The sequence below is a fragment of the Sycon ciliatum genome, chromosome 10 (assembly GCF_964019385.1).
Source record: "Sycon ciliatum chromosome 10, ocSycCili1.1, whole genome shotgun sequence".
Lineage (NCBI taxonomy): Eukaryota > Metazoa > Porifera > Calcarea > Leucosolenida > Sycettidae > Sycon > Sycon ciliatum.
The window spans coordinates 21,172,507-21,188,500 of NC_088652.1; the positions used below are offsets into that span (position 1 = coordinate 21,172,507).

A 15,994-nucleotide genomic window follows, 5' to 3' on the forward strand; every position below is an offset into this window, starting at 1 on the left:
ACCAAGCTGTCCAATGTAACAATCGCTGAAGTGTTACGATGTCGGACTCCAGAGATATCGCGCGCCGTATTCAGGTATTCTTATTAAAACAAATTTTTCGATCGAACTCTTCGCCATTTTGGGGAAATCTTGCCCTTTTTTGTGTGCTCTTTGAGCGACTGAGCACTTTATAATGATATGGCCGGCGGAAGTTTGAATCGCCTGGAAAAAATTTGAGCGTTCTGCGATGCATGCAGGAGTGTAGAATGGTGTTGATGGGACGATGTGCTTGCATACTAGGCTTGGAGACGACTTTGCTGTGTTACCGCGCCTGATTTGTGGCGGCTTCATAATGGAGCTTGGCATCCTGGCGTTGCTCCTGCCTAGAGCTTTCCAAAGAGCCCTAGATTATGAAAATCAAGCGAAGTAGACCAATGTTATGACCTGGTGAAGTTGAAAATTGTACTGAATTCGTGCGTAGGCTTCAAAAGTGAACTAATAATAATAATAATAATAATAATGACAGTTCGCATTTCACTCATTGCATGAGGTCAACGCATCTGTTAACAATTTCGAGCCAAGCAGCTCTATCAGAAGCAGATTGCACAGCATCCAGAAGCGACAGATTAATGCATTGTAAGTCTTTCTTGACAACGTCGATCCATCTCAGACGTGGTCGTCCTCGGGGTCGTCGTATGTCTGTTGTGAACTAAAAAAAGTGAACTAGATCAGTCAAAATGTTGACTTTAAAAAACGAGTACGGAAAACTCGGAAAAATTATGCAAAATGGCACTGGGCAATACGCATGGGGGTAGAGGGCACTTGGTAACACTGATCTGGACTTCACGAAATCATCAGTACAGTCACTACACGACATGTCGAGTGTTCTGACATGACGTGCGGACTGCGGAGTAGTACAGCGCGCTCCCCGTGACTGTGACTGAGTCGAGATTGAAAACAACACGACAGTCGACACTGTTCACTGTTTAGTGTTTGCAGCTGCACTACTGACTCTAGCTCTGTTGTCGACTCGAAGCCCAGAAATTGAAAGAATTGTTTCTCAGTGGTCTAGTGAAGAACGTGTTCTTACGGATAGATCCAGTGCTGTGGGCTCGTTAGCTGAAAGGAATATTCAACACGTTTGGAGATGGCGTTTCTTGCGTTTGGCTCGTCCACCTCTGCGCTCCAGGTGTTGTCGGTGATTTTTGTTGCGATGCTGATAGTTTTCATTCCCAACGCCCGCGCAGCCAGCATCCCTGTCGTCGCGCACGGAAACGGTAAGAAGTCATTCATTCCGTAGGTAATGAAAATTTTTAGCCGGGCGTGTACTCCTCCTCTGCATTTACATTGTACTCGTTGAAAAAAATGTTCAAGAAAAACGCATTACAGGATCATAATCGGAACCACAATGCTCCTATCAGACCAGGGAGCTTGTTACTAGTAGTACTTGGTAGACATGTTGCACAGGCCTGATGGCTATACTTGCACTACGGTCTGAAGGTGCTGCAGAAACAGTACACCAGTACTGCATTACTGGGGTGACGAACCCTGGATGTGCTGACGGTGCTCAATACCACGGAGGTAAAGCATAATTTGTAATTGTGTGTTACACAGTACACGGAAGGCACAAAACTAGTTCGTTGCAATTCTAAATTTGATGCTATGCAATCACCAGGAAACATAAGACATGATGCTGTTCGGGGGGGGGGGGGGGGGGGCGGGGAGGGGGGGGGGGGGTGGATAACACTGGCGTGGCCAACACTGCACTTGCATTTTTCTAGGGCTGAACTCCCCTCTTCTATTCAAAGAGAAAGAGATTCACCTTGTTATTAACTTATTATCCAGTAAGTTGGTTAGCCATGATGAGTGGGTATGCGCTTAGGGCCACCTGGCCTGCCATAGTGCAACACCACAGCAGTCAGTCCTGTCCTGGATTGACGCACTGCAGACGATTTGAGGCGTTGACCATTGACACAGAACATGCAGCATACGACATTATCAGTACAGTGGTCCCTCTATAATCCGGCACCATTTGTGCCACGAAAATCTGCTGGATTAGGGAGGGTGCTGGATTAACAAATCTGATTTACTGCTGCAATGTGCATGAAGAGGACATTTTGGCTACTGAAAATTGTGCTGGTTTATCGAGGGTGCTGGATTTTAAAGTGCCAGATTAGAGAGGGACGACTGTATAATTATCGGATACAGGGGACTGTCCCTATCTGCAAACAAATGGCATCCATAATCTGGATCCAATCTGACTAGGGTGTCAATGTTTACTTCGCAAATGATTGCTCGTATGATGTCATCATTTTCATGTTATCTGGTGTTCTGGTTGCCATAGATACCTGTATGACAAGATGGCTGACTGCCGCTACAGCAGGCAGTGGTGTATCGAGTGCAGACGTGCAGCGACTTGAGAAGGTGATGAAGCAGCTCAGAATAGCTGTTGATGAGGACACTATTCACGATACTGACCCGGAACTCCTGGCAGCAGTTCTCGGTGGAAATGAGCAGGCTGTGAATTTCCTCTATCGCTGCATAGGTAAGTTTTCTGAGTTGATGATTCTGCCATGTTCTGTCTAACAGAGCATATTGGATATTTGCTGGATTGCAATTACAAGAACTCAGTACATACGGTGTACTTACTCTGCACATTTCTACACAACATTCACCTAGAATAATCTTACTGACTTTTGAAAACACAATTGGGACCAAAGTAATGCTCAAGACCTCACTCAAATTTTAAAATTTTTGTGTTGGATCTGCTTCCCCATACATTTTGTCATGGTATACCTGTCCAACTTTTTTTCTAAAACCTGGCCTTATCCAACTCCGTCACATTAGAATTTTTACGTGTACTGGCGCAAGGAAGAATAGAACGGGTCACACGATACGGTATGTATAACGGTTTTCACTATATCCACCACGAATTGTCCACAAAACATGCGAGACAGCAGAATGTCAGACCGCTGTTATTAGATGAATGAACACGCTCTCTCTATTTCACGCATTCACACACACACACACACACACACACACACACACACACACACACACACACACACACACACCTCAGACCTCAGACATGCCCATCGCGGGAGCGATGATAGCGAACAGCTATGTTTTTTTTTATTTTTTTTATTTTTTTATTTATTTTATTTTTTTTTTATTTTATTTTTTTTTTAGACATAGCAACTTGTGCTGGGATTACACCATTCAACAGCTTGCAAGGCTGATGAATTGACCGCCACTGTTTTTAGCCTGGTATCCACCACACAGCTGTTTGAAGTGACTTTTTCTGGCCAGTGAATCCCTATTTTTCATTTTTCCATTTTTTCTTTTTTTCTTTTTTTCTTTTTCTACACACCACACCACATACTCCGGCATACACTGGCTGTTGGTAACCACCCAGGAGAATGAAAGAAAAGTCAGGAAGAGTCTGAGAAAGAGAAGAAAGACGTGTGTGACCATAATCGTCGGGAATCGAACCCGCAACCTATCGATTGGAAATCGCTGCACATACCACTGCACCATATGGGACACACACACACACACACACACACACACACACACACACACACACACACATCCTGATCACGGAAACAGAAAACTTCAATTATCCAAGTTTGGTGAATCAATTTTTACTGTTCCTGTGTTTGAAGGTAACCATGATGATACAGAGTGCCTGCGACAATCACCATGCCAGCATCTTGGTCGGTGTGTGTACAGTAGGGAACCTGGTTCATCAGGATCACCCTACCCAGGGTACAGATGTGTGTGCTCTAGGGGTGTCAGCGGACGGTTTTGTCAGCATGGTGAGTGATACGAGTACAGTTGAGCAGCTGACTGGAATCCCACACAAAGTGATTTGTACAGTTGAGCAGCTCACTAAAAAACCCACACAAATGGATAAGTACAGTTGAGCTCACTGAAATCCCACACAAATTGATAATCAACGTTGAACTCACTGAAGTCCCACACAAAGTGCTAAACTGACAACCTGGATCAGTTCCGATTACATCACTGTTCTTGTGCATGTGTACGTCCAGCAGCACAATACGTACCACTTCCAGGGTATCTATGGCCGTGTAAGTTGAAGGCGCAAAATATGCACTTTGGTTCGGATTTCACCGAGCATAACTCTACTACAGAGTTGTGTTGATGAACATTATCTCCAGTTTACAGTGTCTTGGAACCATCGGGACTGATGAATAGGGTGGTTTCACATCTATCACATGGAGCATACCAGTCAGCCATGTTGGTTCCAATTCCACTCAAATCTTATTGTTATTTGAGTGATCCCCCAAACGCCGAAGCCTGAATCAAGGGGGTTCCCTCTAACCTCTTGGCTGGTAGAGAGACGGAGGTATCCATGAACCAGTGTTGTTGTGTTGGTTTGTTCCGTGTACATGACATTGTTAACCACAGCGTTACCTAGCTGTTCATCATCTCTCTGTAAGAATGGTGGTACTTGTCAGGAGACAAGTGAAGGATACACATGCCAATGTCCCACACTCTACACAGGACGACATTGTCAAAGACGTAAGTACGGACACATGTCTATTGTATCATGATAACATTATCCACCATGGTGCTAACTGGCCATGGCTGGCGACAATGACCTCCAAAAGTACAAAACACATTCACATCAATATGTATGCAATTGAATGGGAATTAAGGCTCTTCTTCCTCAATGACCGGCCCAAAAACTACTAGCATCCACTGGGTATCTAGGGCATGGATGATATTATTCATTACCACAACAGCACACCTCCGTCTTGATAGCATGAGTCACAGATTACCTTGGTACGTTTCCATAGGGATGAGAACACAACTATGGAAAGCAAAGCAAAAGTGCTGCCTGCAGTCTGATGTTGCTAACTCACATATTTGCCAAGCTCCTTCTTCTCTTCTCTTTATTCTTTTTCACTCTCATCTGCTGCCTCTGTCTCTCTGTCTCCATTTCTCTGTCTCTCTGTCTCTCTGCTTCTCTGTCTCCGCCTCTCTCTGTTTTTCTGATTATCACTCTATCAACTGGGAGCAATGATTGCTAAAATTGTTTCAAAAATCACGGTGTGTTTTCCTGAAATTGTCCAGATGAACGTGATGAACAATCTCTGGGCACTAAAGTCTCTCCCCTTGAGAGAGTGAAACCAGCTGCATACTTGTTCTTTTTTTCTTGACGTTAAGTCCACTTGGTTTGTTTTTCACTGTGTGCTGGCTGGATGACAGAATGGTTGTCCAAACACATCCTGGCAAACGTGACGTCATCGTTGTCCAAACTTACCACCATTACGAACAGCCTGCTGATGAGCTCAGCTAATGCGGAAAAGAAGTCGTCCGACGCTGTCACAGCTTTTCTCTCCCGTCTCCAAGGCAACGTCAATCGAAACCTCGATCAGAGATTCGAAGCAATCCAGCGAAAGTTGCAAAACCATACCACATTCGTCCAGGTGAGTACGGATTTCAGATTGCTCTTTAATTTGAGTAGTTTTCTCTCTTCCTCCATCCCTTATAATGATTATGGTCTCACTGCTGCAGAGATCACTTTAAGTTCAGCAGATTGTTCGGGCATGATGGTCCATCCACAGGGTGAAACAGTAATTTGCTGAAATGTGCTTTTTTAAAGAAGGGGGTAGGGTGCAGAATAGTATTTGAATTCCTCTCTGAGTCTTGTTACAGTGTGTTTCCTGGTGATGGTGTATGTCCCAGACTCCCAGACTACCTGTATGTATGGTGTATGTCCCAGACTCCCAGACCTGTATGTATGGTGTATGTATGGTGTATGTCCCAGACTCCCAGACTACCTGTATGTATGGTGTATGTCCCAGACTCCCAGATCTGTATGTATGGTGTATGTAGACACACATAGAGCCAGAGTTTACACCTTCCTGATGTCCATCACACAAACACTTACCACTTTCAAAATTCCCTCCCACCTGAAGTAAAAACAAGAGAGAGTGTTAGAGGGGGGGGGGGGGGGGGGAGCTCATGCCACCTTGATGTAAAGCACTGTAGATTTCAAAAAAAAGGAAGGGGAAAAGACCTTTTAGCAATCATCAACCATCGCCGTCAGAGCATGGACTTCACCCCAACACAACCCATGCAATTTAGCAGCAACTTGGTACTGCCTTCTAACTACTGCACTTTTTGCATGATGGAAGATTGCATGGTTCAGTAGATGGCATGCGAAGCTGCATTGTATCTTTTCCACAGCAAATGTACTCGTAGAGATTCAAGTCACTGGTCTCGTGTGCTCAGCTTCGCCTTGTGTGTAGTGAGAACATTATCCCTGTCTTGTTTTCCCTGTTGTTGGCCTGCAGGAATCGGAAATGAAGATGGCCAAGATGCAGGCAGCCTTGGACCGTATAGACACAAACCTACAGGTGAGTGTACGTCTTGATCACACAGTACAGTATGTCAGAGAACACAATACAGTATGTCAGAGAACACAGTACAGCATGTCAGAGAACACAGTACAGTATGTCAGAGAACACAGTACAGTATGTCAGAGAACACAATACAGTATGTCAGAGAACACAGTACAGCATGTCAGAGAACACAGTACAGTATGTCAGAGAACACAGTACAGTATGTCAGAGAACACAGTACAGTATGTCGAAGAACACAGTACAGTATGTCAGAGCACAGTACAGTATGCAGGCACGTACGCAGGGGGGGGGGGTTCCCGTTGCCCGGAAACCCCCCAAATGTTCCAAACGAGCAACGTTTTTGGGCATTTTTTGGTAGGGCGCATGATCGATCTGGCAAGAATGCAAAACTTCAAAAGATCGTAACTCAGTCAAATCTCGCTCAAATCCAACGATCCAAATATCCAGGTCGAATAGAAAACTCTCCGCTGTCGGTTGAAACAATTTGCGAAGCGTTGCGAGCAATGTATCGTGAGATAAATCATTCGTAAGTTGAGCCGCGATCTCGGCAATTTGAGAAGCGCGCAGTGCGACTTGAGTATCGAGAATTTGAGATTTTCGTCATGCTGATTTGCTCAAATTCGCAGGAGCTTCACTTATGATATTTTCAAGAGTACACAGCAAAAAAATCAACACTCTGCGATCAAGAAAAACGAAATCGCTGGAGCAGGACGGGTTTGGGCCTGTTTGGGGCATTTTTCGCACCGTCGCTGCACTCCACCGCTATAGCCTATAGTATAGCCTATAGTATAGCCTATAGTATAGCCTATAGCGCTGGATATGTACATGACTGTACTGTGTCCTGGCTATCATGGTCAACCTCATTCTTTCCCTGGTACCCTTCCACTTCCAGGAAGCCCAAGATGATGAAGATTGACTGAGTAGAACTGAAGTTATGATCCAAACGACACGAAAAAACGCATCATTTTGAAAATTTCCTAGTGCTCTTTAGAAAGGGTTAAAACTTAAAACTCATTGTTTGGATTCGGTTGGAAACCCCCTAGAGATGGCCCTGCGTACGCGCCTGGTATGGCAGAGAACACAGTACAGTATGTCAGAGAACACAGTACAGTATGTCAGAGAACACAGTATAATGAAGTCTACAGTGCCGACCAGAGAAATCCAACAGCTCATGAATAAAGTAGCACCGTGTTAGAGTGCACAGACCAGTGTGGGTCGTGCTAGGGCTGTGTAGCCACCGGCAACGCTATTTTATTCATGAGGTGTTGGATTTCTTTGCCCAATACTGTACAGCAAAACATGGTGTAAGCGACTTCTGGTTTTAGCGACCACTTGCTCCTAACGACCGTTTTCCATGCGCGGACAGTTCTACATAGAAACTCCACCGGATACAGCGACTCTCTGCCTTGCGCGAGTAGCAACCGACGTTTAGTATACCAAGTGCCATAATGGACCTGCACACAGCGACTAAAACTAGCCAAAAGTACCATCTTGGCTGGCAGGGTTGACTGCAACACTGCCTACAGGGTTGAAGTGCGCTCTGAAGCAAGTGCATGCGGTCAACAGAAGTGACAAGTGACAGTGCAGGATGCCCTGCATGCACTTGAGTGAGGCGTGCTTTGCCTGCACGAAAGTATTCTATGCTCCACACCTGTCAATATGAGTACATGGAAGTACAGTGCGGATCGGCTATAGGGTTGTCGGCTATAGTAATATACCTCTTATAGTGATCGTATTCTCAAATTCATTTTCGTAAACCACCCCTTTCTATACATATCGGATCGGCTATAGTAATAATCGGCTATAGTAATATATCGGCTATAATGATACGATTTCTTTGTCAAAATGATTCTATTGCATACATTTTTCATCGGCTATAGTGATGATCATAAAAAATTGTACATCGTACATGGCGAGATCTGATCGCGGCAGTCAGGAAGCGCTGGTACAACTATGATATCCCTCGGGGGAAATTCGAAATATTTGGCGTTGGCTGTGCTTGTTGTTCCGGGGCATCCTCGAGCGAGAGCGGAGGCAGTAATGAGTACCAGCGCTGAAGCGCTACCGTGGTCTCCGCCGAGATGTTGGAGAAGGCATTCAGGTAACAGCGAAGACGATCAGGGACGCGGAGAAGCTTCTCCGTGACATACGACATCACGCGTCCAACGACCTGCGACTTGGAACAGTTTCAGCGGTGAAGTCGAGCGATGGCGACCCAGACTGAGACTCTACTCCCACTAATCGATCCTGTAGATATTGTTGATATGTCGATTGAATGTGTTGAAGTGTCTCTCTTCCAAAAGAACACATTTGTTGAGCACTGCAACTCCTTGAAAACTCATGTCAAAAAGTCACGAAGTTTTTGTTTCCGCACGAAGTAGCTCTGCACTGCGCGTACTGCACAGTCACATGCACAGCACGCTTCTGCATGCTGCACTGATTCGAATGACACCATACACGCATGTGTCAGGCATACCTAAGTATGCATATATATCGCCTGTAGTAATATATCGCCTATAGTGATATTTTCACGAAAATCAAACACCAATGCTATAGCCGATCCGTACATTACAACCATGTACATGTATGTACACATTCCAATATGTCACGAATGCGTAGGACCTGGTTGTAAAAGACCACCTGGCTTTAACAACCGCTTTTGCTTGCACCGTGAAGTGGTCGGTTATACCCGGTTTTACTGTAGTTAAGAATTGTCTCGCACTCAAAATTGCCAATAACAAACGACCCTTGGCCGTCGGCCAAGAGAAAAGTGATGTCATTCGCGAGTTGTCGTTACTCGCAAGTTTGAATGTATATGGTCAAGTGTTTGCTTGATCTGAAGTAGTGTGGTTATTTGTGATTGTGACTCTGCTTCATAGCATGTGTATGCTTACAATGATGAGGATATTTGGTTACAAACTGAGAGAATCGCAGTCCAAATGTTCTTCACGATTCTCTTCTTCAACACCCTGGTGTTAGGCATCTTCCCCCATGCCCCTTTTCACTTCCCTTTCATTCCATCCACTGTTCCAGGAAACTCCCCTGATAAGCATCCCTTTGATTTTAGAAAGTCTTTTCGCCCTTTAATTAACTACTGCGCATACTTTAAATCGTTGATATATTCATGAAATTCATGAAGTGAATACAGGTATTGGATAGACCACTGTCCAAACTAATCGTAACTGTGAAAATTATTGGATATTCAGAAATGACGGCTTGTAGGAAAGCTAGTAGATAGAGCTTTTTGGTGGTTAACCCTTTGAGAGCCGATTGAAAATTTCAAAATTCTGCATATTTTCATGTTCTTTGGGACGTAACTTCAGTTCTACTCACTCAATCTTCACAATCTTGGGCTTCCTGGAAAGGTCTCCGCGAGAGGAAGAGACTGAGGTCACGCATGATGACCAGGACGCCATATCTCCAGCGCCGGAGAGCAGCGAACTAGCGAAAACTGCTTGAAATGCGTGCACTTTCGTCCTGCTCCAGCATTTTCATTTTTCTTGATCGCAGAGTTTCGATTTTTTCGCTGTGTACCCTTGGAAATACTACCAGTGAAACCCACGCAAATTTGAGTAACTCAGCGCGAGGAAAAGTCTCAAAATTCTCAACTTTCAAGTTGCACTCCCACGCTTTTCAAGTGCCGCGATCGCGGCTGAACTTACGAGCGATTTATCTCAAGAACCGTTGATCGCAGCGCGTCGCGGATGGGTTCTACGGCACGCTGAGAGTTTTCTCTTCAAGGTAGATATTTGGATCGTTGAATTTGAGCTAGTTTTGACCGAGTTACGGCCAGTTGAAGTCTCACAGTCGAGTGTGTAGAATTCTACACATTCAAGTATGGGTCGGCTCTCAAAGGGTTAAAACTACAAACAAGGCCGGTCGAGGCAGCTCCAAGTAGAGTGCTCAATTCACAAAATAATGTACAGAGCAGTATACACATACAACGGAGGTGAAAGGCTGTGTAGCTACACAGCCTTTCACCTCCGTTGTATGTGAACGTATAACTGAAAGTACTCTGTGACTGCTACTAAGCCGTCTCTGTCAATGTGTACCTGGTATCATGTGAGTACCCCCCCCCCCCCCCTCCCCAAGCATGCATACTAGTGTCGGTAGGTTGGACCTTGCACTGGTAGTAAGATATAAACAATGGCTTCACATAATTACAGGGCTCACAGCATCACACAAAAGCGTGGGCGCCATTTTGGACAGGCCCGTGTCGCACGAGCCAGCCAGCATGCCAGAATCTTGTACATGCGATCAGGCAGATATCTCTGAAAACTTGAAAGTGGGGTGCATTCAAAATATTCATTTGTACCAATGCTTTTGCCTAGGCCTCTGAAACTCTAGGAACATACTCTCAATACCCATTGTAAGGATTTGTCTGAGAGTTTTTTGTTTTATCGATACGGTTTGGCGTACATATGGAGCCAAAGTATCAGTTGGTGCAGGCGTAATTCTGATTTGGATTATTGTACTAAAATTGAAAAGTCTCTCGGAGAAGTTCTTCTAATTTTCCTACTGAAAATTTTAAGCTATTGGCCATCAAAATCGGGCCAGAGACGGGTACAAATGAACATTTCAAAGGCAACCCTATCTGCAGCGCAGCCGCGAGGAAGAACCGCGCGCGCTGCACCTGTTGTGAATGCGGAAATAAAACAACACTAGCAGCAAAGCAATTTTTTGAAATGTTTTTGCTACTCACCTGGTGCTTCATCGCTGTGTCCTCCAGGAGTGATCATGGTTATGGCAGACCGAAGAAATACATGGCCAGCACAATGGCGAAGCCATTGGACTTGTTCTCTTGCAACGAAACGGAGTGGCGAATCAAATAATTCACAACTCCACATCGTCACCACTGCGCTACACGGCTCTTCGCAGACCAGCCGTATATTTACGTTTACACAACAGGACTTCACGGCGGAGAAACTAAAAGTAGAACACGACGTGAGTCATTGCTCCATGCCGTCAAGGAATGCTTGTCCTTTCCCTCTCCCGTCACCCGCGCCTGTGCATTGCAGCGGCGTAGCTGCTCGACTGTAGATGTTGAACTCTTTCGTCAACGACTGCAGGATTCTGCTCGGGGCTACTTTTCGCAGGACTCCGTGTGCGGACGGTCTGAATGAAGCCTTCGGCCGATGAGGCCAACACTGCCCGCGAAATAATCCACTTGGAAGGAAACAAGAACTACCGAAATGAAATAGAGATAGTGAGACAGTCTCCGGCCATCTCCTTCACCATTCACGACTCAGTCCTTGTCACAGCAACTAAGCCCAAGCAAGTCAAAATCTCCTTGCGCGACTGCGTTCTACGCCTGCGCTTAGCGGTCACGCGAGTTCGTTTCTATGGTGATCAGATCCAAGATGTCCTCCCACGTACTCGAGGTTTTGGCATGGTTGCTGTGAGCCCTGAATTATGTCCATCCACTGCAGCGTACTATCGAAGTGCATAACCGGATAGCAGTAGGTGGAGCGCGATCTGCGAAAGTCCATAATGACACCTCTTAGCAAAGGGAATGATGACAGAGTCCAGAATTTACCCTTAATGTCTTCATACCTCTTGTTGTCATTACTAGCCAGCATGCTCCTCAAAAACTTGACAAATCGACTCTTGGTTTTGGTCGCCGTATATCCGATCGTGGAGAAGATGAGGAGATTGACGGTCCCATGATCGACATGTACGATACTCTCTGCGTAATCCAACTCCATCCCCAGTCCATACTCAAGGACAAGAACACCAGTTGGCTTGATGACGAAGTAAGCTGCATCTAGATGGAAAATGACACCGTCCACAAACATGCCCTTTGCCCTCGTCCAGAATCCTGGCACCTTTACACGTTTCTCAGCCTTCACATAGTCAGTAACATGCATGCTGTCTGCTAGAAACGTCTCGTCAGTAACCGCAGTGTATTATCACTACAGTACACCCTTGCGGCACACCTCCATCAGCAGATACTCAAACAAATCCCACACCTCCATCAGCAGATACGCAAACAAATCCCACACCTTCATCAGCAGATACGCAAACAAATCCCACAACTCCATCAGCAGATACGCAAACAAATCACACACCTCCATCAGCAGATACGCAAACAAATCCCACACCTCATCATGATGCATTGTGGGAACGTCTTGCGTGTCAAGCAGCACAAGGCATGGGTCACAGTGACATTCTCTCTGCTGACCGTTCGTAGCTGTTGCATTCTCCGAGGGCCACTTCTAATCCAACACTACCAGGAGAAGTGCCAGTTATGAGAGGGCGTATCACAAATTCATAGAAACATTCTGGAATGTGAAACACATTCATTGCCAACAGGCAGCATCAAGATCTGTGTGGCAAGCAAACGCCTCACAAAGCATTGCCACATCATTGAGCAATTTAGCAGTGATGGTGTCATTTCTTTGCCCGTTTGTGCTTTTGGTGCATGTCAGTATCTGGGCACAGGCTGTAATCTTCGAACTCTTGGATACAAGTATCAGAGTCGCCACAGTATCTACAAAGACCTGGATGAAGGACAGATTACATCAGTGACATTCAGAAAGAAGCATACCAACACTGTACTGAAGTTATCTTATTCTGGTAATATACGCACAGTGGGAGCAAACACAGGTGCGCGTTGGTACTTGAAGATCGACAACAGGGAGTGTGCTAGACCTACCAAGATTGATATAGCCATGTCCCAGAGCAGTGGCCACAACACCCACATCCCTGCCGTACTAACTGGTATCTGTGAGTCGACGTACAGCAGTGGTGCTAACATTGCAGCTGGAGATCACACCATCACAGTACATGTTGGAAGATATGGTCTCGCCAGTGATGCATATACAGGCTGGGCTAGCACCTCGATTCTTGAGATTCAAGAAATGTGTCCACAGTTTTAGCATCCGAAATGGTTATAACAGTGTACGTTGATATTGGAAGATGGACAACAAGGAACAGGCCAGACCCACTAAGAATGATAGAACTGTAGGAAAGAGTACTGCCCACACCAACCATGCACTGTACTATATTCACTGACCAGTATCTGTGAGTGGACTACCAGTAATGGAGCTAGCATTGGCAGCTGGAGATCGCATGATTACCGTGCATGTTAGAAGAATTGCGAGGCTATAGCAATGGTAGTCCATACACATGTTAGTCCATCTTCTCCTTTCTCAAGTCTCGATGTCCACAATTTCAGTATGTCACGAATATTATAGCTTAAATTTTCTCAGTGAAGACACAAAACTGATTGTTTTGAAACCAAGTGTAACTGAATAGATTCGATGTATAATTAATTCCACCTTGTTTTTCTGCTCACACAGCGGTAGCAACATAATCTGCGCTGTTCAAATAATTATAGTGATGGTGTTGGTGTGTGTTGGTGCGCGTGCGTGTGTGTGTGTGTGTGTGTGTGTATGTCTGTGTGAGTGCAGCTGTGCTTTTGTTTTTCATTTCCGCTGACCAATTATCCAGCATTCTTTTCTATCCTTCGTCTTGCTTGTGTTGGAGTGTGAAATTGAATTGCCAGGTATTGCGTGGTGCAGTGCCGCTTTCTCCACCCACATCATTATACAAGGTCATGTACTGCAGAGTTTTTGCTTGTCTGCATTCTGTTTTCTACATACCTCCTTTATACGGTTTCCATGACTCCCTGGTCGTGACTAACATATCTGTGTCTCAAGTACCAAGAGTACATAACCTCTTGACTCTTGACTCTTGACTCTTGACGATACCATAGCATGTGCCGGTACATCAGTGAAATGGTTATTTTCCTACTTGCATTGTATTTCATTATTTTACTTGGGCATTTCCAACAGACCCTAAGGTGTTCTTACAGGGTGCCCAAGATGAATGAATTTGGTAAGCTCCTGGCGAAATGAATTGGATCGATGATGTGCCCTGGGCGAAATAGCACTGTCTCAGTCTTTTGTGCAGAAGTCTGAGGTGGACAGTAAATCGTCAAGCTGGAAATATGAACATCAATACGATGCACTGAAGCAGTCACTATTCCTGCAACCGAGAGTCCATTGGCCCAAAAAGCGACTGAGAGAGAGAGGGGGCGGATGGGGAGGGAGGGAGGGGGAAATGAGGGAAGGGGAAATGGGGGGAAGGGGAGGCAGCACACTCAACACAAGAACAGGGAAGAACAAGATGCAGACAAGAAGCAGACAAAACACGAACTCTTGCTACTCTCATGCTACATGGATATCTCTTGGTATGATTAGGTAGTGAGCACTAGAACAATGTTAAAACCAGTGACACTACGTATACTACTATAGTGCAATCAATGCCGTCGGTTCAGGCCTTGCTATTGCCTCCTTCCTCCACCCTTTATCTTAAAATTAACCCCATTATCACATTCGCTTCCATGTACTAGAGTAATGGGGCTTGTAGCCCGTGTGTACTTGCGAATTCAAATAAAAATATACATACATACATGTGTACATACATATTGCAACACGGACATACATCACAGGCAACAAGAGGGGTAGCATTGTTGGATGCTGTGGAGGCCCCAAGAGGCACGAATGACAGACAGACCAGTGACGAACGAGCACGAGATTCTGGATATCTGTCTCACGCGTCTGTCATGCCAAAATTAGCGCGGACCCAGGAAAAGAAGACGAGAATGTCCAAGGGCGCAACGTATTGTCGTAAACTAGGTATGATACCAAGTAACTACACGCACATGTAGTTACGAACATCTGATGATAATTATTATTATCATGATGGCGCCCGAATGTTGGTACATGTACCGTGTAGATCTACATGATGTAAAATGTACAATGTGCTGCTGTAAGGGCCTCGCCAGACTGACAAGTGTCGACGAAGGTGACAACCTGCCAGCATGAAAGCACTGGCATTATTATAATGCAGTCCTGTTGATTCCCGCAGGCTGCAGTGGGCTTGGATGGCGGTACCGCCTAAACTAGTAAAGACGAAAACAAGCTTGACATGTTCTGCCTTGCAAAGTAACTACTTGCAGCTACCCACGGTGCCAGTAGCTTCTCCTGCATGTCCGCCAAGCAAGTGGTTCTTTGTCCGTGTTGCGTGGAAAGTGTGTTACTACTGCTAGTGGCCGACGCTGTTCTTTCGAATCCTGAGAGAGGCATCCGCGATGGCCTTCGCTGCTACAGCTCGGCAACCGGCAATGTCCGCTACCCTGTTGCTGTTGCTGCTGGTGTTTACTCTGTTGGTTTTCATTCCGAGTACACCCGCCGCTACTATCCCAGCCGTGCCACCCAGAAACGGTAAGAAGTCATTCATTCATTCATGTCAAGTAATGCTTAGTAACGGTGGTAACCTAGTCAATCTACGGCAAAAAGGAATACTAGAAGTTCCCCCGATTATTGGAAAAAGAATTGGCACTATTATCGGTTGCGAAAATGGGCCAGCTTTCGCTGAGCCTTTGATATGCCAACATTCGTTGCTCCATTGTCAAGGGAGCAGGCAGCATAGAGAACTTCACCACTCTACAGACTACACTGCGCTCTTGACCAGACTGACTAGCAATCAATGTCATTATGTTAGCGAAGACAACTCCAATTGCACCAGATCAATGAAGCCTTACTCGCGGGTAGTATCCTTTTCCATTCGAAATCTATTGCCCAGGGCCTAAAAATGGATGGAGAATTTTTTAT

At 45.4% G+C, this 15,994-nt stretch overlaps 2 protein-coding genes across 3 annotated transcripts in view; both read left to right on the forward strand.

Annotated features, from left to right (window-relative positions):
* LOC135826021 (myosin-15-like) overlaps positions 1-15,994 on the forward strand; it is a 226,453-nt gene that overhangs the window by 34,239 nt on the left and 176,220 nt on the right. The gene's annotated exons all lie outside the window — the stretch shown is intronic.
* LOC135826024 (uncharacterized) lies at positions 965-14,234 on the forward strand. The gene is made up of 7 exons (XM_065338658.1): positions 965-1,256; positions 2,324-2,524; positions 3,645-3,797; positions 4,411-4,524; positions 5,215-5,435; positions 6,306-6,368; positions 12,803-14,234. Exons 1-7 carry the CDS (start codon positions 1,127-1,129, stop codon positions 13,250-13,252), a joined length of 1,332 nt encoding a protein of 443 aa, XP_065194730.1. The 5' UTR covers positions 965-1,126; the 3' UTR covers positions 13,253-14,234.